Source organism: Mus musculus, chromosome 15 (assembly GCF_000001635.26).
Source record: "Mus musculus strain C57BL/6J chromosome 15, GRCm38.p6 C57BL/6J".
Classification (NCBI taxonomy): domain Eukaryota; kingdom Metazoa; phylum Chordata; class Mammalia; order Rodentia; family Muridae; genus Mus; species Mus musculus.
This window is the reverse complement of record NC_000081.6, coordinates 99,841,497-99,862,363: the sequence shown is the minus strand read 5'-3', so window position 1 is coordinate 99,862,363 and position 20,867 is coordinate 99,841,497. Positions and strand designations below refer to the sequence as shown.

Here is a 20,867-nt window from a genome sequence, read left to right as displayed (position 1 = left end):
TTTCTTTTTACATTAACTTATCTTGCATGTACATGTATGTGGACACATGTGGAGTCAGAGAACAGCTTTTGGTGTGAACTCTCTCCTTCCACCGCGTGGGCTCTGTGGAGAACTCACGCCACCAGGCTTAGAGCCATCTTGCCCAGCCCCTGACTGGGGTTTCTGAAATGCAAGAGCTCCCTACACTGAGGCACATTCCGGCCCGGCCCGACCCTTTCTTTCGCTGGTGATTTGACAGAAATAAGTTGAGCCTGCAGCGCCCCCACATTCCACAGCCACGCTTCTCTTTTGTTTGTGCTGGAAGCCATCATGTTTCCAGCCTCACCTCCTAAATGAACAGGAGTTGATTTTCTTTCTGAACCTCGGGTCCTTTCTATACAGATGACCCAGCCACTGAAATACACCGTGACAGTATTTCTGCATGTGTTACTGTGAGGATGAAACACATCTGTATGTGGGATTCCATTAAAACGACACAGATCCGTACTCCAGCAATAGGATGAGGAGCACAGAGTCTCTGGGCTCTGCAGTGAGTACAGGTTCAGCCAGAATGTCAGAGTCGAACCCTGTAAACCCTATAAACGAGAAAACAAATAAGGAAACACAAAACAAAACAGAACAGAACTTGGCCAAGCCTGTACTCTCAACACTCCGCAGGCAGAGGGAGGCTCCAGGCCAGGCAGGGCTATGTAGCAATAACCTGCCTTAAAAAAAAAAAAAAAAAAAAAAAAAAAAAATCTGAGTTCTAGGCCAACCTGGGCTACAGAGAAAGTTTCTGGACAGCGAGGGCTACACAGAGAAGCCCAGTCTCAAAAAACAGAAAGAAAAAAAAATAGCTTGCAAGATGCTAGGGATTGGGTTTTTTGTTTGTTTTGTTTTGTTGTTTGGTTTTTTGAGATAGGCTCTCAACTAGCCCAGGCTGGCCTCAAACTCGCTGTGTAGCTGAGGATAGCTAGATGGCCTAAACTTTTGTTTATTTAGTGTGTGTTGGGGTGGGGGTGGGGTATTCATAAATGCTACAGCTTGTGTCCGGAGGTCAGTGGACAGCTTTGTGAAGTCAGCTCTCTCCTTCCAGGAGAGACTCTGGGAATCTCGGGGCTTGGCTATTAGACTGCAATCACCCCGTTACCCTCTGAGCAGTCTCCAAGGCCACTTATGTTTCTGAACCTCTGGCCACAGTCTCCCAGGTGCTGGGAATGCACTCCATGCCTAAGTTCTGTGCATTGCTAGGGATGGAACCCGCAGTCTTGGGCATGAGGATGTGAGCGGTCTACCAACTCACCGATAGCCTCAGCCCTAAATGTAAGATACTATGCATCCTTTACGTTTCTTTTTAATTTATTTATTATTGTATGTAAGTACACTGTAGCTGTCTTCAGACACCAGAAGAGGGAGTCAGATCTTATTACAGATGATTGTGAGCCACCATGTGGTTGCTGGGATTTGAACTCAGGACCTTCAGAAGAGCAGTCAGTGCTCTTAACCACTGAGCCATCTCTCCAGCCCCGTATCCTTTATGTTAACATGAACTCGCAGGGCGGCAGGGCAGAGATGCAGGCCAGGTCGGGGCTTCTGGACTGTATCATTGGCAATCATGACAGCCTAAAGAAGGCTGTTCAGACTACCCTGGGCACCAGGGGTGTGATTCTCAGCATGCTGTTGCCCCATGGGAATCAGAGTCCGTAAGACTTTTAAAGTCTGGTCTGTCACATTTTTCTGTTGTTTGGAAACAAGGGTCTCACTCCAGAGCCCCAGCTGGATAGAAGTTACAGCAATCCCCCTGCCTTAGCCTCTTAAATACTGAGATAACAGGTGAGAATAACAAGGCCTGTCTGGTTCTACTACCTTTCATTTTATTTATTACTTATTTATTGAGGGGGCAGCTTGTGGGGGTCAGTTCTTCTGTTTCACCAGGTGGATGCCGGGGAATTGAACTCAGGTCATTGGGTCTGGCAGCTTTTCCTGCTAAACCATCTCCAGGACTCTGGCTCTAAAACTCGGCAACTGTATGCCTCTGAGAAAATTAACTTCTCTGAGACTAATTTCTTCCTCTGTCGGGTGAGAATGCTTGCTTTGTGATGTCATAAACACTAAGTGAATGAGATCAAGAGGATAATGAGCCAGCGTGTGTAAAGCCTGTGGCAAATGGTTAGCTTTCAGTAATTGATCCCCGGGCTACAGTGGCCTGGCAGAGATGTCGTCTCCCTAGGTAGGTGGCTAGAATCTTCAATTCCAGCACTTGGGAGGCTGACCCAGGAGGATCAAGAGTTTGTGCCCAGCCTGGATCATATAATGAGAACCCTCTGAGGCCTGCCTAATATTCAGATGATATTTGAGTGGCCCCTCCCCAAGTAGGAAGTGCTGGACTGCCAGGACAAGGGGAGGACCTGAAACAGCCCCAAACAGTGAGTTTCTCTTAAGGCTGTGGGGCCATATAACACCAGTCAGGCTCCCCACTGGACCGTCTCCCCATTGAGATGTGGTTCTCATCTGTACATCAAGTGCCATTTATGCTTGCAAGGAATATTAATGAGGTCTGGATAAGAATCAGACACCCAGAAGGGACAGCTGCTGGGAGAGACAGCTTAGTTGTTCAAGGAGTTCCATGTGATATTCAGAAAGCCCCTGTGCAATTAAAAAGCGTAATTAAGCTGCAGAGGTATAATAAACCATTTATAAATGACATTTAAAAATAAATGCCGGCGAGGTGGCTCAACTGGTAAAGGCAAATGTTCCATATGCCCAGTGGCCCAAATCAGATTTCATGGTGGAGGGAGAAATGCAATCCCCAAAAGCTGTCCTTTGACCTCCAGATGTGTGCCATAGCACAAGCATGTCTCTCTCTCACACACACTATATGCATACACCTACCATACACACTTACATACATACCATATACACATATAAACACACAACACACACACACACACACAAACACACATACCATATACACACATACACCACAGAGAGAGGGTGTGATTATAATTTTAAAATAAAATAAATGTAGTTTCAAATATATAAATTGATGTGACGTTTCTGAGAGAAATTCAGGAATGTCTATTGAACTTTTGTCGATGGAAAAAGCTCCTCTGGGGCTGGTGAGATGGCTCAGTGGGCACCCAACTGCTCTTCTGAAGGTCAGGAGTTCAAATCCCAGCAACCACATGGTGGCTCACAACCATCCGTAACAAGATCTGACTCCCTCTTCTGGAGTGTCTGAAGGCAGCTACAGTGTACTTACATATAATAAATAAATAAGTAAATAAATAAATCTTTAAAAAAAAAAGCTCCTCTGTCCATCAAATGTGCACCTCCAGTGGGCACTGTGTTCACATCCATTGCAGGCTTGCTCACGGTGAAGAGCCAAGCAACCTAAAAATGTTCATTGACTGTCTTAGTCAGGGTTTCTATTCCTGCACAAACATCATGACCAAGAAGCAAGTTGGGGAGGAAAGGGTTTATTCAGCTTACACTTCCATGCTGCTGTTCATCACCAAGGAAGCCAGGACTGAAACTCAAGCAGGTCAGGAAGCAGGAGCTGATGCAGAGGCCATGGAGGGATGTTACTTACTGGCTTGCTTGCTTCCCCTGGCTTGCTCAGCCTGCTCTCTTATAGAACTCAAGACTATCAGCTCAGGGATGGCACCACCCACAAGGGGCCCTCCCCGCTTGATCACTGAGAAAATGCCTTACAGCTGGATCTCATGGAGGCATTTCCTCACCTGAAGCTCCTTTCTCTGTGTTAACTCCAACTTTGTCAAGTTGACACACAAAACTAGCCAGCACATTGACATTGCCTTAGTAAGTTATAAGATATCAGACATCATGTAGCATGATGTTATTGTGGTTCTTGGAAGATGGAATATTTCCTTGTGTCCTTAGGTGGGAAAACAGACAAAAGGAATAAAAACACTACTGTCAAACAAGGACGTGCCAGGTGGTGGTGGCGCACACCTTTAATCCCAGCACTCGGGAGGCAGAGGCAGGAGAATTTCTGAGTTCGAGGCCAGCCTGGTCTACAGAGTGAGTTCCAGGACAGCCAGGGCTATACAGAGAAACCCTATCTCGAAAAACCAACCAACCAATCAACCAACCAACCAAACAAACAAACAAACAAACAAAATCCAAGGACGTACAAAAGGCCTTTGGGTATTTTTCACATGTGTGCGTTTTTGTTTATGAGACACAGTTTTCTGTATAGTCTCGGTTGGCTTTTGAGAGCCCAGGCTAGCCTTGGACTGGCGGCACCCTCCCCCACTGGTCTCGGCACCTTCCTTGGTGCTAGGATTGCAGGCCTGAGCTGTTAAGACCTGCAGAACTGTTACATTGTATAAATGACCTCTCAGCGCCTCGGTTCCCTCATCTGTCAAGGAAGCACCACCTGCTTAGGTCTGCAGGCGAGGGCTTCCCAAAGCGGGGAGGCAGAAATGTTGATGGATTCCACCCTCAGTGCTGAACTGTGGACCTAATTAAAGATTAAAGCTTGCAGTACTGGGAGAGACCACTGGAATTGGGGGTCATTTCCGGGGAGAGGCACAAATGTAGGGCAGTGGAAATCCCGGGAATCTATGAAGGGTTCATAGCTAAGACTGAGTAATGAAAGATACAAAACCTGAACCATAATTAGGCAAGGCTGCCAGCGGAGGGATTGGGACACCAACCCAGCCACAAAACCTTCGACCTACAATGTGTTCTGCCTGAGATGTGCTGGGGTAAAGGTGGTGCAGAAGTTGTGGGAGTGGCCAACCGGTGACTGGTCTAGCTTGAGACCCGTGCTGTGGGAGGGAGCCCACCCCTGACATTGCCTGGAGGGGCGGGAACCAGAGGCTGGATAGCCCAGAGGCCTAGCTAAAACCAAACGTGCCAGGCCACAAACAAACAAAAGATTCCAGATGTTGTTCTGCTATAGACAAGAGCCTGACATAATTGTCATCAAAGAAAACTGATGGAAACAGTCAGAGACCCACAGCCAGACATTAGGCAGAGGAAGAGTGGGAAGAATTGTAGGAGCCAGAAGGTCAAGGACATCAAAAGGAAACACTCGGGAATCAAGTAACCTGGGCTCTCGGGGCTCGTGAACTGAGACGGGTTCAGGAGACTGAACCACCAAACAGGAAGCCCCCATGGGATCCACTGCACATCTGTTATGATGGCATAGCTTGGTCTTCCTGTGGGACTCCTGACAGTGGGCGTGGGGTGTGTGTCTCTGACTTATTTGCCTGCTTTAGGGACCTTTTTTGCCTACTAGGTTGCCTCCTTCAGCCTTGATTTGAGGGAAGATCCCTGGTCTTATTGTAACTGCTGTGTTTGGTTGATATTGCTGGGAGGATTGCCCTTTTCTGAAGGGAAATGGAGGAGGAACAGACACACTTGCACATGCGCGCACGTGCACAGTGAGAGAGAGAGAGAGAGAGAGAAGAGGGAGGGATTTAGTGGGTTGTAATATATAAGAGAATAAATTTAAAAATTTGAAAAAAGTTATAGGTAGGAAAAGTATTCTACTTTGATAAACTTGTGATGCTGGGAATTGAACCTGGATCCTCTAGAAGTTCAGTCAGGACTCTAACCCCTAGCCACCTCTGCAGCCCCCATTCTAAATGATTTTTAATTAGAGCCTTATAAGAGACATAGGAGGTCTTACATAGGAACTAAGCTTTAATAAGAACTGAATCTTTAATGTTTTGTCATCTGTGACCTCGACACTAGTATATAGAGATGTCAAGAGACCTTAAGCTGTGTGCTCTACCCTTTTCCATACTTACATCCCTGTATATGAGACCACTCTCTGGGGCCAGTTGTCACCTTGACTGTACATAGAAGGAAGGCTGCCCTGAGCCTGGTAAACATTGGAAGTAGAGTTGGAGTTAGCTGGTGTTTCCGAGGTATGGTCCTGTCTCGCAGTAACCATGGTAACCATGACGAGAAGGTGGGTGATGCATGCCCTTAGGGAGGGCACCTCAGTCATCATGATCACCTGGTGACTTTCAAGCTATAATGTATAATGTATGTTTTATTTTATTTTTGGTGCTGGGAATTAACCCAGCTCATTGTAGGTACTATGGCCGATCTACCTCCCAGTCCTAAAACTATACTTTTAAAAATAAGGGTTTATTAAAATATAATGATTTACACATCATGTAGCTTATCTGTTTAAGTGTCCCATTCAGTGGATTTTAATATACCCACACAGCAGCCACCAAAGGGGGGGGAAACACCAAATTATATATTATAGAATTTTTTACATGTAATCTTTTGAAGAAGTGGTGCCCTTTTCCAAATGACCCTCCCATTGTCTTTCCCACCACAGTATACAAACATTCCAGCTGCTTGTATCCTCACCAGCACGTGTCAAGTGAGCCTGTCTCACAGTAAGAAATATTTCAGGCTGGTGAGATGGCTCAGTGGGTAAGAGCACCCGACTGCTCTTCCGAAGGTCCAGAGTTCAAATCCCAGCAACCACATGGTGGCTCACAACCATCTGTAACAAGATCTGATGCCCTCTTCTGGAGTGTCTGAAGACAACTACAGTGTACTTACATATAATAAATAAATAAATCTTAAAAAAAAAATTAAAAAAAAAAAAAAAGAAATATTTCACCTTCCACTGGGCATTGTGACACATGCCTTTAATCCCAGCACTCAGGAGACAGAGGCAGGCTGATCTCTGAGTTCACAGCCAACCTGGTCTACAGAGTGAGTTCCAGGACAGCCAGGGCTACACAGAGAAACCTTACCTCAAACAAACAAACAACAAAAGAAAAAGAAAAGAAATATTTTATCTTCCTACACAGTTCACACACACAACACATAAATAGCTCAACAAGAGCGGTGTTGTTTTTTTTTTAAGGATGTTTGTTTATAGTATAATCAAACACTGTAGTGTTTGCTACAATGTTTTAGTCCTTATTAAAACAAATAAACGGGCTGAGGCTGTAACCCAGTGAGCTTTCTCACTGATTCAGTGAGCACACAGTGCGCTAGAGGCTCTGGCTCAGCTTTGCAAAAACAAAAGCAAGAGCAAAGCATGCTGGTTCTGACTCCAAAAACTGGTTTTGAAACTTACTAATTGTGCCCTGGAGTCAGAAAAACACTAGGCCATTGTAAGTCCCTTCGCCTTAAAGAAGAGGGAGGACAAGGCCCAGACAGGTGTCTTCCTAGGTCACTTGGCTAATTAGTGGCAGAGGCAAGATTAGAGCCCAAGCCTGTTATCTTCCAGGTTTGATATTTTTCAATTGTAATTTAAAGTCTCTTGCAGCTGCAGTGCAGCTTACTCTGATTTCTGGGACCCATCACAGGACATGCAACTGAGTCCCGTTCTAAGAGAGTGGCTTGTATTTCTCCGTTTTGTAAATCTTCGAAATCTCTGGCACCACAGGGTCACATGGATTTGGCTCGCATAGCATGGAATAGTAAGTGCACGAGAGAGCTTGAGAAACAGGCCAGGAGAACACTGATGTTAGAATTAAATCTCCTAACATTGGTGTTTGATGATCAGTTGCTGTAAGTAGGAAAATGGGAGAAGCCAAAAGGAACTTAGTGTTTGCTGCAAGCTCTCTTTAGACCCTGTGATTGTGGCCAATGAAAAACATGGACCTGACCGAGTACCAGAGGTCACAGGCCAAATCACTAAGTTGCTTTTTAATTTAATATTTTGCTTTGTTTTTCAGTGCTGGGAGTTGAGCATAGGGCCTTGTGCATGCTAAGTGAGCACTACCTCTACCTTTTGTTTGGTTTGGTTTTAAAGAATCATTTATTTATTTTATGTATGTGAGTACACCACTGCTCTCTTCAGACACACCTAAGATGGCATCAGACCCCCTTGCAGATGGTTGTGAGCCACCATGTGGTTGCTGGGAATTGAACTCAGGACCTCTGGAAGAGCAGTCAGTGCTCCTAACCGCTGAGCCATCGCTCCAGCACCTTGGCTTTGTTTTCTATTAAGCCCCTTTCCTACGGTAGACTGCTGTCTGCCTGGCTCCTCACTGTCCCAGACTCTGCACAAGCTGGCTGTAACTCTCAACTCTCAGGGGGTGAGGAGAGTTGCCTCTTTCTCTCACTTTTACTTTTACTTTTTGGTTTTTTGAGACAGGGTTTCTCTGTGTAGCCCTGCCTGTCCTGGAACTCACTCTGTAGACCAGGCTGGCCTCGAACTCAGAAATCCACCTGCCTCTGCCTCCCGAGTGCTGGGATTAAAGGCGTGCGCCACCATGCTCGGCTTCACTTTTACTTTTGTGTTATTTTTCTTTCCCTTCCCTTCCCTCCCTGCCCCTAGTACTTCGGATTGGCCTAAGGCTTGACAAGTGCCCTGCTGCTGAACCATTCACCTTTAAAACACTTTTGTTTGTTTGTTTGTTTGTTTGAGAATGGTATCTTACTTTGCTGTGGTTGACCTGCAACTAGCTCTGTAGTCCAGGCCAGCCTCAAATTCAGAGATCTGCCTGCCTCTGCCTCCTAAGTTCAGAGAATAAAACAGGCACTGCCATGCCTGTTTAAAGAAACAGAAGAAAATGTTGAACTTTTATTTTATTACTTGTTTGTGTGGGCTGGAGTTACAGGAGGTTGTGAGTCACTGTGTAGGTGCTGGGGTCATCTGGAAAATCAGCTTTAACCGCTGAGCCACCACTCTAGCCCTGTCCTTTTTTTTTTTTTTTTTTTTTTTTTTTTTTTTTTAATGTATGAGCTTGGGTGTTTGCGTGGGAGTTCTGTGTGCTGGGCAGAGGCTTCAGGTCCCTGGATTTGGAGTTGCTGGTGGTCTGTGAGCTGCCTGCCAGTGGGGGGCGAAGTGAGGGTAGGGTGGGTGCTGGTAGCAGAACCCGGTTCTCTGCAAGATCATGCATCCCCTAACACTGAGCAATCCCCCCAGCCCCTTTGGTTTCCTTTAGGACAGGCTCTCAAGTAGCCCAGGTCAGCCTCGAACTCCTAATCCTCCTGCCTCCAAGTCCAGAATGAGGAGTTACAGATGTGTGTCAGCACACACAGAGGCAGGCGGATTTCTGAGTTTGAGGCCAACCTGGTCTACAAAGTAAGTTCCAGGACTATACAGAGAAACCCTGTCAGAATTTCGCTGGTCTCTGCCTCCCAAGTGCTGGGATTAAAGGCGTGCGCCACCACCGGCCGGTTGGGTTATTTTTAAAGGATGAATTCTGGATGCTGGGAGTGTTGTATGTGGTCCCTTTCCTACTTTTCTGGTATACACATCCCTCTCTCTCCAGCCCTTTAATTCTGTGTTTTCCAGCCTTTAATGAGGGGTAGGGGAACCTTGGCTACTAGAACCATTGCAAGGTTCTGGTTAAAACGTGGTCTATCCCGGGCTCTTCTCCAGCTTGATGAGTCATGGGAAAGAACCCAAAAAGTCAGTATTTGAAACAAGTTTCCTAGGTGATTCTTGTGTGTACTTAAGTTTATGACCTACTGAATTAAAATTTCTTTTCTCTTTCATTTCTCATTTCTCATCTTAACTCCTTTTGGTTTCTCTGTTTCCACTCTGGCTTTGTTGTCTGACATAGTTATTCATTAGCATGTATGAGGGAACACCTGAGTTATGTCAACAGCCCTGACTGGGACAAGCTGCTCTGAGTTCAGCACTAAGGACTTTGCTGCTGCATTCAGTGGTTTCTCATAGTTTGCAATGAATTGTTTAGTGAGCAAGCTGTGTGTTTCAGTCTCCTTTCCCTGAAAGCTCTAGTCTATGCAAATAGCTGACTCCAACTGGTGACTTCAGAGCCTGAGGCCATTTCCTTCATTGACAGATACCTGTTGGTTATGGTCATTAGCTAGGGCCTGTAATTCAAGCACTTGGAAGATTCAGTTAGCCTCAGCTACATAGCAAGCTCATTGCCAGCCTAAACTGCATGCGACTCTAAAAGAAACCAAACCAGAGGCTGGAGAGATGGCTCAATGGTTAATGGCACCGGCCGCTGTTCCAGAGGACCTGGGTTTCCCTACACCTGCACAGCAGCTTACAACTCTCGGAAACTCCTGTTCTAGGGGATCAGATGTCCTCTTCTGGCCTCCTCAGGCATTGCACACACATGGTGCACATACATAGATGCAGACAAAATACACACACACACAGAGATAGATAGATAGATATATAGATAGATAGATAAATCCTTAAAAAATTTTAACCCAAACAAAACAGCAACAGACTGTATGATGTGATCAATGTTATTTTTTTAGTATTTTGTGTTTGTGTGTATGTACCATGTGTGTTTGGAGATGAGAAGACAACTTATTGGACTCCACTGTCTCTTTTCACCATGTGGTTACAAGGGATTCCACTCAGGTCATCAGGCCCACCACCTTCACCCACTGAACTGTCTCGATGGCCGAGGTGAGAGTTTAAGGAGAAGAGAAACTGAGCCTTGAGTGATTCTGGGAGTGGGGCTGAGTGGAGGCAGGGAGGCTTCTGCAAGATAATGAGAATGATTTGCGTCAGGAGAGCGCCATTAAAAAGATAATTTCAAAATTGAGGGACTAATTAGTTCTGGAGATGACAAGAAGATAGTAAGATCTAAAGTGTGGCTTTAATCCTAGCCCCCAGGAAGCAGAGGCAAGAGCAGCTAAAACGTGGCTCTTGCCTTTTGGTTTGGGGAATTTTGTTTTGTTTTAGTTTGGTTTTTGGAGACAGGGTTTCTCTGTGTATCCCTGGCTGTCCCGGAACTCACTCTGTAGACCAGGCTGGCCTCATACTTACAGAGATCCACCAGTTTCTGCCTCCTGAGTGCTGGGGGTTAAAGACAAGGACGGGGTCTGTGGTCCTTGTGTTGGTGGTTCAGTGGTCTGTAGGAAATGTCTGGGGATAGAGCCAGGCCAGAGCAATAGATGGATGATGAAGTGGAGCATGTGAGGACTGCAGTCTGACTGCGCTGTACCAGCAAAGTGCGTGTGAGAGGAAAAAGCTTAAGGTAAAAAGTAATTTTAGGGCTGGTGAGATGGCTCAGCAGGTAAGAGCACCCGACTGCTCTTCCGAAGGTCCGGAGTTCAAGTCCCAGCAACCACATGGTGGCTCACAACCATCTGTAACGAGATCTGACTCCCTCTTCTGGAGTGTCTGAAGACAGCTACAGTGTACTTACATATAATAAATAATAAATAAATCTTTTTTAAAAAAGTAATTTTAAAAAGCTATATGTGGGGCTGGAGAGATGGCTCAGCGTTTAAGAGCACTGACTGCTCTTCTGAAGGTCCTGAGTTCAATTCCCAGCAACCACATGGTGGCTCACAACCATCCATAATGAGATCTGATGCCCCTTTCTGGGGTGTCTGAAGACAGCTACAGTGTACTTAGATATAATAACAATAAAATAATTTTTTTTAAAAAGCTATGTGTGAGTTCAGATATGTATTATAGATATAGAAACATAGTCATCAAAAATAGCTCACATCTTGGGTAGAAGGGCAAAATCTGGGATAGAGATAAGCTGAGGAGGAGGAGGAGGAGGAGGAGGAGGAGGAAGAGGAGGAGGAGGAAGAGGAGGAGGAGGAGGGGGAGGGGGAGGAGGAGGAGGAGGAGGAGGAGGAGGAATCGTCAGGGGCCTGGATGCTTGGACTTAGTGGTGGAGCCTTTGTCTTGCAAGGTCAAGGCCCTGGGCTCAATCTCTAGTTCAAGGGTGAAGGGTGGAGAAAAGGCCAGGTGGAAGATTGCAACAGTTACTTTCCCAGACCCTAGGCAAGAAGGGGAAAAGATTGTGTCTGAGAGAGCTTGTCTGCCTCCATATTTTATCCCTGGCCTGGTAATGTGTGACTCAGTAAATAAATATAAACACTTAGGGCAAACTGCTCAGCAAGTGTAACCTTACTCCCCATCCTTCCACCCATGAATTTGCTTCTCAGTTACACAACCACTTTTCTATACAAAATATCCATAAAAGGAGATAAAAGAGGGATCACATGCTCCTGAAGTGACTCTGTCCTGATACAAGCATCTACGTCCTTGTTGACTCTGGGAATTTGGTTGGCGTTACAATTATCCTATTGTCTAGATACATATCTCTACAGGCAGCTGGCTGAAGTTCTCCAGCAACAGTGGCAGTGACTAGCCCACACGCCTATAGACTTGTCTGTTATGTCTCTGCAGTAAAACAGTGAGCTTTGTATGTATGATAGATGAAGCTTCTTGTTTATAGGATTTGGGTGACAAGGACAGTCTCTCACTACTCAGACTAGGCCGTCCTCAAATTCAGGATCCTCCTGTCTCTACCCTCTGTACTGGTATTACAGAGGCTTGCTTGTAATACCATACCTGCCTTCAAGTTATTAAGGCTTCATTTTTTTCATATGATTTGCATTTATGTCAAAAGTTTGAATAAGGGCTGGAGAGATAGCTCAGTGATATATGTTTTTTATGTAAAAAAAAAAATTTTTTTTTTTTGGCTTTTCTAGACAGAGTTTCTCTGTATAGTACTAGCTGTCCTGGAATTCACTTTGTAGACCAGGCTGGCCTCGAACAAATATTTTTATTATATGTACATACATATACATATATTTTATTATGTGTACATTTTATATATTTATTATTTATTTATTATATATTGTATTATGTTTATATCATAAAATCTGACCTAAGAGGATGGTTTTGGGAGTCTGAAAAAGAGCCTCATCTAGAAAGACTGGATGCTGAAGAGCAATACTATACCTTTAAGTACATAATAGCTGGATCCCTGTTTACAGTGGAGTGTGTATAGTGACCAGAAGTAACTGTTTCTCTCAGAAGTAGGGATGATTACCTCTGATGCTTACTATTCTGATAACAAACTGCAGTCCCTTGAAGACTTTGGGGCTGTGGATGCTCAAATCCCTTTATATAAATAGTGTCATGTTTACATAGAACTTATATGCAGTTCACACCATCATTAGACTACATATGATGCCTAGCATGATGCGTGCTGCTCTAATAGTTGTGTATATTGATCATGGAACAACGACCCGAATCTGTGCATTCAGTGTGGGTACAACACTGTTTCTTGGTTTCTTGGTTTCTTCCATGGTTTCTTGTTTTATTTGATCCTTGAGACAGGTCTGAGTGGCCTTAAATTCATGACTATCCCCCAGCCTCAGCCTCCTGAGTACTGAGAATACAGGCATGCACTAACATACCCTGTATATGCAAATTTTTGAAAATATTTTTTGGTTCTCAGTTGGTTTTATTCCGCTAATGCAGAATCCAGGTGTGTAGGGGGCAATCTATAGCCGTCTCGGTGGTTTTTGGTAAATTCTAATCACATTTATGTGCACCGTGGCACAGGTGTGGAAGTCAGAGGTCAGCTTGCAGGGATCAGTTCTCGACTTTTATTTATTTATTTATTTATTTATCAGTTCTCGACTTCTATTTATTTATTTATTTATTTATTTATTTATTTGTTTGTTTATTTATTTATATGTAAGTGCACTGTAGCTGTCTTCAGACGCACCAGAAGAGGGCATCAGATCTCATTATCATTACAGGTGGTTGTGAGCCACCATGTGGTTGCTGGGATTTGAACTTCGGACCTTCGGAAGAGCAGTCGAGTACTCTTACCCACTGAGCCATCTCACCAGCCCCCAGTTCTCGACTTCTAACACGCAGATCGTGGGGCTTAAACTCAGGTTATCAAGCTTGGAGAAAGCGCCTTTCCTCACTGAGCTACCGTGATGGCCCATTGTTCCCTCACTGAAAACCAACTGGTGTAGGTTTGCAGCAGCCAGGTGGCCCAGGAGTGAACATCTCCCTTCCTAGCTATCAGTATGTAGTCTACTATTGAACCCAACCCAGCACATTGGGGTGGATAGCAAGGGGCACTGCCATCAGCACCACCATAGGCATGTATCACCACAGCCAGCTAAAATAAGCGCTCATAGAACATGATGTTCACATATGTCTCATCTTTCCAGAAACTTTTCGTGCTCCACCGCAGACTGCGGTGCATGATAGATCTCTTGTCCTGCAGATGTGAATGTTAAAGCGGAGAGAAATTTTTATTTGCCTTAAAGGTCATACATAGAAGGATTAGACTCTATATCTGTTCGCTCACAGGCTACTTCTCTCCACCGTTGAAATATGGCCCAAATTCCTCTTCCCCGCCTGGCTTCCTTCCGTCTGTTTCTGCCTGGAATCTAACTCTTCCTCAGACACTAGTGCTGTGCTTCCCCCCCCCCCCCATTCACTCCCCTCTCCCACCCTGCCCTCACTTTCACATTCTTTCCATTCTGCAAATCCCAAGTCAAGCTAATGTCTTTTCCTCTCACCGAGCCAGAGGTATGCATCGAGCCAGAGGTATGCATCGCCTCTAACCACATCGTTGCCTTGTGCTGTAATTGTGTAGATGGCTGCAGAGTCAATAAATCACGAGCACTCTTTGGAGAGGAGCTTTCTGTTCAGCTTTGAGGGTACCCTCTATTCACTGCTTGAATATGAGGGGTGCTTCTCCTAACCTTTGACTAAGATTTCCCGGGCATTTTGGTCAAAAGTAATCAAAACCATGAACTTAGGAGTTGCTTTTTTTTTTTCTTCTTTTTTAAACCTTATCATCTCTACCCCTCCAAATAATATAACCAGGCATGGTGGCAGATGCTTGTAATCTCAGCACTTGGGAAGCTGAAGCAGGAGGATTGTGAGTTTGAGGCCAGCCAGAAAGACCTAACTAGTAAAACCCTGATACAGGCGTACCTAGGGTGCTGCTGCTGGTGTGAGTACTGTGCATACTTGCTGCCCAGGCGAGTCTCAAGCATTCCTGCCTCAGCCTTGAAGACAGCCGGGACTGTGAACTTAGAGTGCCGCATCTGGCTCTGCATTTCCTTTTTCATGAACAGCTTTCAGAACATACTTTGTTTATTTTTTTTCTTCCTTTATCCATAATGGTTCACTGTGAAAGATCTGACAACATTTATAGTCACACCCACATGGAAGCATAAATCTTCCAAATGTTGTCCTAAAGTGTTGGTCAACGTTTCCTAAATTTGGCTTGAAAGGCGACTGCTGTGGTTTCCGGTCCTGACACTTAGCTGAATTACACGTCGCCCCCACCCCCTTGCCTTTTTCTCTTCAGAGAAAATGCTGACGGTGCTTGGTGAGTCTGTCAGCGAAGGTACGGCACACTCATGTTGAGCTCACATGAATGAGGGACATACATACGTGTTCAAAGCTTCCACACTTACTGTGTTGACTTAGTCTGTAGGAGTGTCATTTCCTCTTCATCTTATTCATCCTATTGTCCTGAATTTTTAAATTTTTAAATAAGTCTGAGAAAAAAACCACAAGCTTTAAGTGGTGAGAGCAACTGTACTTGAATACACGAACGTTAAGTCATCAAAAACTAATCCGTGTTATTTTCAGAGAAGGCTTTGATTAGAAGGACAGCACACTGCCTGCGGGTATGGAGGGTGGTCTCAGAAGGCGATCTGGAGGGCTTGGCCCGGCACACTGTATTGTGCTGTTGTCAGGGCTGATGAGAGAGAGAGCAGTTCTAACGAATCCATTCTACAGATCAGTCCTGCTCTGTGGTTGCCAAGAGAACAGCTGTTTCATCTGTATTTTTTTTTCCCCTACTCAAATAAGGAAGTATTGACTTGTTTCTGATCTCACCTCTTCTGGACAAAGGTTGGAACTCCTTTGGTAATTACTAAGACAAGAAAACCCCACCTCCAGGTTAGCAGGTGGGAACCGAGTGGTGTGAGGGGTGCACTTCGTGTGTGTTCTACAGCTTGGAGAGATTCCAGAAAGGAATGTTAGGTGTAGAGGATTTACCCTCTTAATTTAAATATGTACTTTACCCAGACATTTAAAAAGCTTGATAAGAGCCAGTGGTAAAACATTACACTTAAAATATTCTAAATATTCACAATACTAAAGTATGTCTAATATTTAAAATATATTCTCTCCTTAAATCTACAGTAAAATCCTAGAAAGACAAATGCTGTCTTTGTTTTTTTCATTTGAAGATATTAAAACTAAAGATTATGTAAGTTGGAACATTTTCACAGTTGCATGGCCTGGATACAATGTATCGTGATCATACTTACCCAGTCACCCTTCCTCATCCCAACTCCTACTGGGCCTCTGCTGCTTCCCCATCAGTTCCTCTCCTGCTTTGTATCTTATTGATCAATCCATCAATCAGCTTTTGATTGGTTGTTTGGGGACAAGGCATGTACATCCAGGACAATGTCAGGAGGTTGTCACCATGTGTGTCCCAGGGATAGCATTTCAGTGGTCAGGCTTGGTGGCAAATGTCTTTACCCACTTAATCATCTCCCCGCCTCCATGTCCTTTCTTTTGGTGTGTAGGTCTTGTTCGGGTGACCATAGCTTCTGTGTGCTTGTGATTGTGAGAGTGGTCACATCCAGAAGACTACATTTCGTGGTACCGCTGTCTGTCCTATGGCTCTAACATTCTTCCCCCTCCTCTTGCAGCGCCCTGTCTAGGGCTGAGGATTGCACTCTGAACTCGCTTATCCTCAATACTGACAAGTCTCTACTTTAACCATTGTACATAGAAGATGCTCTGACCAAAACCAACCCCAGCACTGTTCTGTGGCAGTTTGTCAACCTGTCCAGTTAGCAACATAGCAGTGAAGCATTCCCTCTAGGGCCCAGCCATAGGCTTTTGGCCAAGTTTATACCAGACCTGAGTTCCTTCCTGTGAAGCAGGCCTCAGATCCAATGGGGAAGTGATTGGTTAACCCACCCCCATCCCCACCAAACAGTCTTGCCCTGTAGCAAGGGTGGACATGTCCAGCCTAGCAGGTTGGTATTGTAGCTCACAGGCTCCATAGCCTGGTAAGACAGTTGATGACATTTCTCCCCCAGTGGCCTGCAAAGCCCCTTCTAGAATTATGAAATACCAGCCAGCAGAAGACAGCTTTCAGCTCAGTCAACCTTGATTTTTGTGCCCTGCATCCAAAGTGTACGACATCTTCAACAACAGGGTCTTGCCATCTAGTTAGTCCAAGTGGGAACCAAGAGCAGCAGTAATAACCTCTGCTGTTTTGGGTGTTTCTGGGGACTCCTTAACCATGACTTCTAGGGATGTGTCCTATACCTGCACTGGGATTTTCATTTAAAACCTGTGGTTTCCCGGGGCTGGAAAGATGGCTCAGAGGTTAAGAGCACTAGCTGCTCTTGCAGAGGACCCAGTGATTCCCATCACCTATATGGCAGCGCACATCTGTCTGGAACTCCAGTTCCAGGGGCTCTGATGCCTTCTTCTGGCCCCCACAGGCACCAGGTATATACCTGGTGCACTCACATACATGTAGGCGTAATAACCACTCATGCACATCAAATAAAAATGGAAAGCAAAGCCAAACAAAACCCTGTGTCTTCTAGGATCAGCATTGCCCACCCATGCAGGGCACCTCCACTTAAACTGTTATCATCGTATTGCTTAGTTTCTGAAGTAGTAGGCTCCTCACCCCCACATCTCCTCTCTCCCCAAAACCCATTACCATTTAAACCTTTCTACCTGTGGTATTCCTCCACATTACTTCCGTGTTCCATGTGTTTTACTATCCACCCACCAAAGACTTCCCCCACCCCATCCTCTCACGGAACTCTCATGGCCCCTTCTTGTCTCCTGGCTTCCGTGGACACTCACTCCACCTTAAACACAGAAATCTAAACATGTCGATCTACAGTCTATCTATGAGAGGAAACAGGGTTTCTAATTCTTTTCTTTTGGGAGGGGTGTGTGGTCAAGACAGGGTTTTTCTGTGTAGCCCTGGCTGTCCTGGAACTCACTCTACTCCAGGCTGACCTCAAACTCAGAAATCTACCTCTGCCTCCCAAGTGCTGGAATTAAAGGCGTATAGCCACCACGGCCCGGCCAGAGTTTCTTCTTTAGGGTCTGGGTTACCACTCTCAGTCTGGATGGTTTTGTACTTAAGACTCTACCAATTTAAAGTATTTTGTATTTGTCTACTTCGCAGCGCTGGGGCTCAGGGCTTTACAGGTGCTTGGCAAGCTCACGCTGAGCAGTACCCCAAACCCAAGTGTAACCAGTTCAAAGTAACAAACTTGCAATACCTCCAAAGCTAGCTCTTTCTCTTAAGCCCTACAACCTCCCCAGCTCTCTCCTGAATAACAGTGGTCAGTGTTCCTGCGTGTAGGGAGAGACAGTAGGGGGGAAAGGAAAGAAGGAAGGAACTAACAAAGAAGAAGAGACAGAGACAGAAACCCTGTGGACCTGGCAGAGCCTAGCTTGGGCTTCACTCTGAGATTTTGATTCAATCTCTCCCAGGATGTTATTCCAAAGAGGGGATGATTTCACTCCAAATGTGACTTTGGAACCAACTTAAGTTCAGAAAAAGGCCAACTAATGTTTGCACAGTAGGGTCAGTGATACAACGATGGAATTGGACTGGGACCTCAGAGATCATCTGTTCTGACCTCCTTTTACAGGAAACCTTACCCCAAGGATCCTGACTCCTCTGACAGAGGTCACACGGACTTGGGGAAAGCAGCCCAGGAGTGTGATCTGCTGATCTGCGCTCTTGCTTTGCTCACCCAGCTGCCCATCCCTGAGTGCTGGGGGTCCTGTCCTAAATATTCTCTCCCTTTCTCTAGCCCACAGGTGTCTCAGAGTCTGTAGACAAGATGGAATCGACTCCATTTAATAGACGCCAGTGGACTTCCCTGTCATTGAGAGTAACAGCCAAAGAGCTTTCTCTTGTCAACAAGAACAAGTCATCCGCAATTGTGGAAATATTCTCCAAGTAAGTGCTATCTCGGTCCAAAAGGACCGTCTGCCTTGAGCAGATTTACCACCTGTCAGGAAAATTGGTGAAGTGATGTCAACTGGCCGGACTGAGCACCCCCGGGCTTTATGCACCCTACAGGTCACTGGAGAGGAAACAATGGTACCAGTCAGAAGGCACCTCCCCCATCTTTGAATTTTTATTTAACTGAGGGAAAAAAAAGTTATAAACACAAAAAAAGATACTTGTAAGAGCCGGGCATGGTGGAGCACACCTAGCACTCAGGAGGCAGAGGCAGGGGGATCGCCATGAGTTCCAGGCCAGCCTGTTCTACAGAATGAGTCTAGGACAACCAGGAGGACTGTTACACAGAGAAGCCCTGTCTAGAAAAGCAAAAAGAAAGAAAAGGAAGGAAGGAAGGAAGGAAGGAAGGAGCAAAAAAAAAAAAGAAAAGAAAAAGAAAAGAAAAGAAAAAAGATACTTGTAAAGTAAAATGTTACCAAATTCAAAGGAATGGAGTGAGTCCGTCATGGGCAGGAGCCACTGAGCAGTGCGCTTGCTCTGTTTTGCTTTGTTCATTCCTTGGTTTGCTTGTTTATATTGAGATGGGGTCTCCTGTAGCCCAGGCTGGCCTTGTACCCACTGGGCTGAGAATAACTTTGAACTCTGAAACCTCTAACCTCTGCCTCCAACATCCTGGGATCATAGGTACGAGCCACCAAGCCCATTTTTTTGTTTGTTATAGGATTATTTTTCCCTCCCCACTCTGTAGCCCAGGTTGATGGTCCGAAACTCACTATGTGTCCCAGACTGGGTTTGAACACATGAGCAGAACTCTTGACTCCGCCTTCTGAATGCTACATTTCTAGGTGTAAACCACCATTCCCTGTGGGGAAAAAATAGTATAACTTTGATTTTTCAGTGCTAAAGGTCATGCCCAGAGCCTTTACATGCTACGTGTGTGCTCCATCCCTGAGCTAGTCCCCACCTATAAGAGCCAAAATAACATTTAAAATTCAGGGTATCCGTTATACTTGTAGCATTTCAAGTGTCTGATAGTAGAGTTTAGCAAATAAGGGTTTAGTGAAACGCAGGCATCCATTTGTAGGTTGCTTTTGCTTTCACACTAAGACAGCAGAGACACTGGATTAAAATATTTCCCATCTGGCCCTTTAAGAAAATGAGAAAACGGGCTGGGGAGATGGCTCAGTGGTTAAGAGCACTGACTGCTCTTCGAGAGGACCTGAGTTCAAATCCCAAAACCACATGCTGGCTCACAACCATCTGCAATGAGATCTGATGCTCTCTTCTGATGTGTCTGAAGAAAGCTACAGTGTACTTACATATAAAAAGTAAATAAATCTTTAAAAAAAAGAAATGAGAAAACATTTGCTGGCCAAGTGTGACAGCCAGCACTGGGGAGGCAATGGCAAATGGATCTTTGAGTTTGAGGCTAGCCTGGTCTCCAGAGTGAGCTCTGAGATAGCCAGGGCTACATTAAGAAACCCTGTATGTGGAAGGAGGGGATTGAGAATAAAAGTGTATGCTACCCCCTCCACTGGCCTTCACCTTGAGCTGCTCTGTATGTCTAGTGACAAGCACAGTGGCTGGAACACACACAGGCGAAAGGAATGGTTCCTAGAGCTTAGCACACCAGAGGGAGTAGAGATGTGCCAGTGGGGCAGAGGCCAGCAAAGGTGGATACTGTGCGTAGCTTTTGCTACCTACCCCTCTCTAAGCTCTGAGAAGGGGCTTCCAGGTTCCTTTGGATCTGTGGATGAAAAATTATTGGCTCAATTTCTGGGCACCTCCAATCTACCGCAGCTAGCGTGCCCTTCCCAATACTCTTAGGTCATCACCTACACGTGTGTGCGCGCACAGACACACACACTCAAAACTAAAGAAATATAATTTTAAACTTTTAAAAAGAATGACTCATTAGAGTAGTTATTAATGATATAGTGTCCCGGTTCTGTTTTTTTTTTTTTTTTTTTTTAAAGTCTTACATATATGGTAGCACGTGCCTACACTCCCACACTCAGGAGGCTGAGGCAGAAGGATCACTATGTCCAGGCCAATGTTAGCTATATAGTTTAGTGACAATTCTGGAGTTTTGGTTTCTCTAAAAAAACACAAAGATATTGTAAGAATATGTTTCATTTTGATGCCAGGTGTGAGGATGTAGGGCTGCTTGGA

The 20,867-nt window shown here is 45.2% G+C and overlaps 1 protein-coding gene across 2 annotated transcripts in view; it reads left to right on the top strand.

Moving 5' to 3' along the window:
- Window positions 1–20,867, top strand: part of Lima1 (LIM domain and actin binding 1) — a 97,010-nt gene that overhangs the window by 13,114 nt on the left and 63,029 nt on the right. For both annotated transcript variants that reach the window (XR_001781560.2, NM_001113545.1), the window contains exon 2: window positions 18,541–18,689. Coding sequence is in view for 1 of the 2 variants with exons in the window: in NM_001113545.1 (NP_001107017.1) it covers window positions 18,571–18,689 (119 nt within the window). In the remaining variant the exon portion in view is untranslated. The remainder of the gene's footprint in view (window positions 1–18,540; window positions 18,690–20,867) is intronic.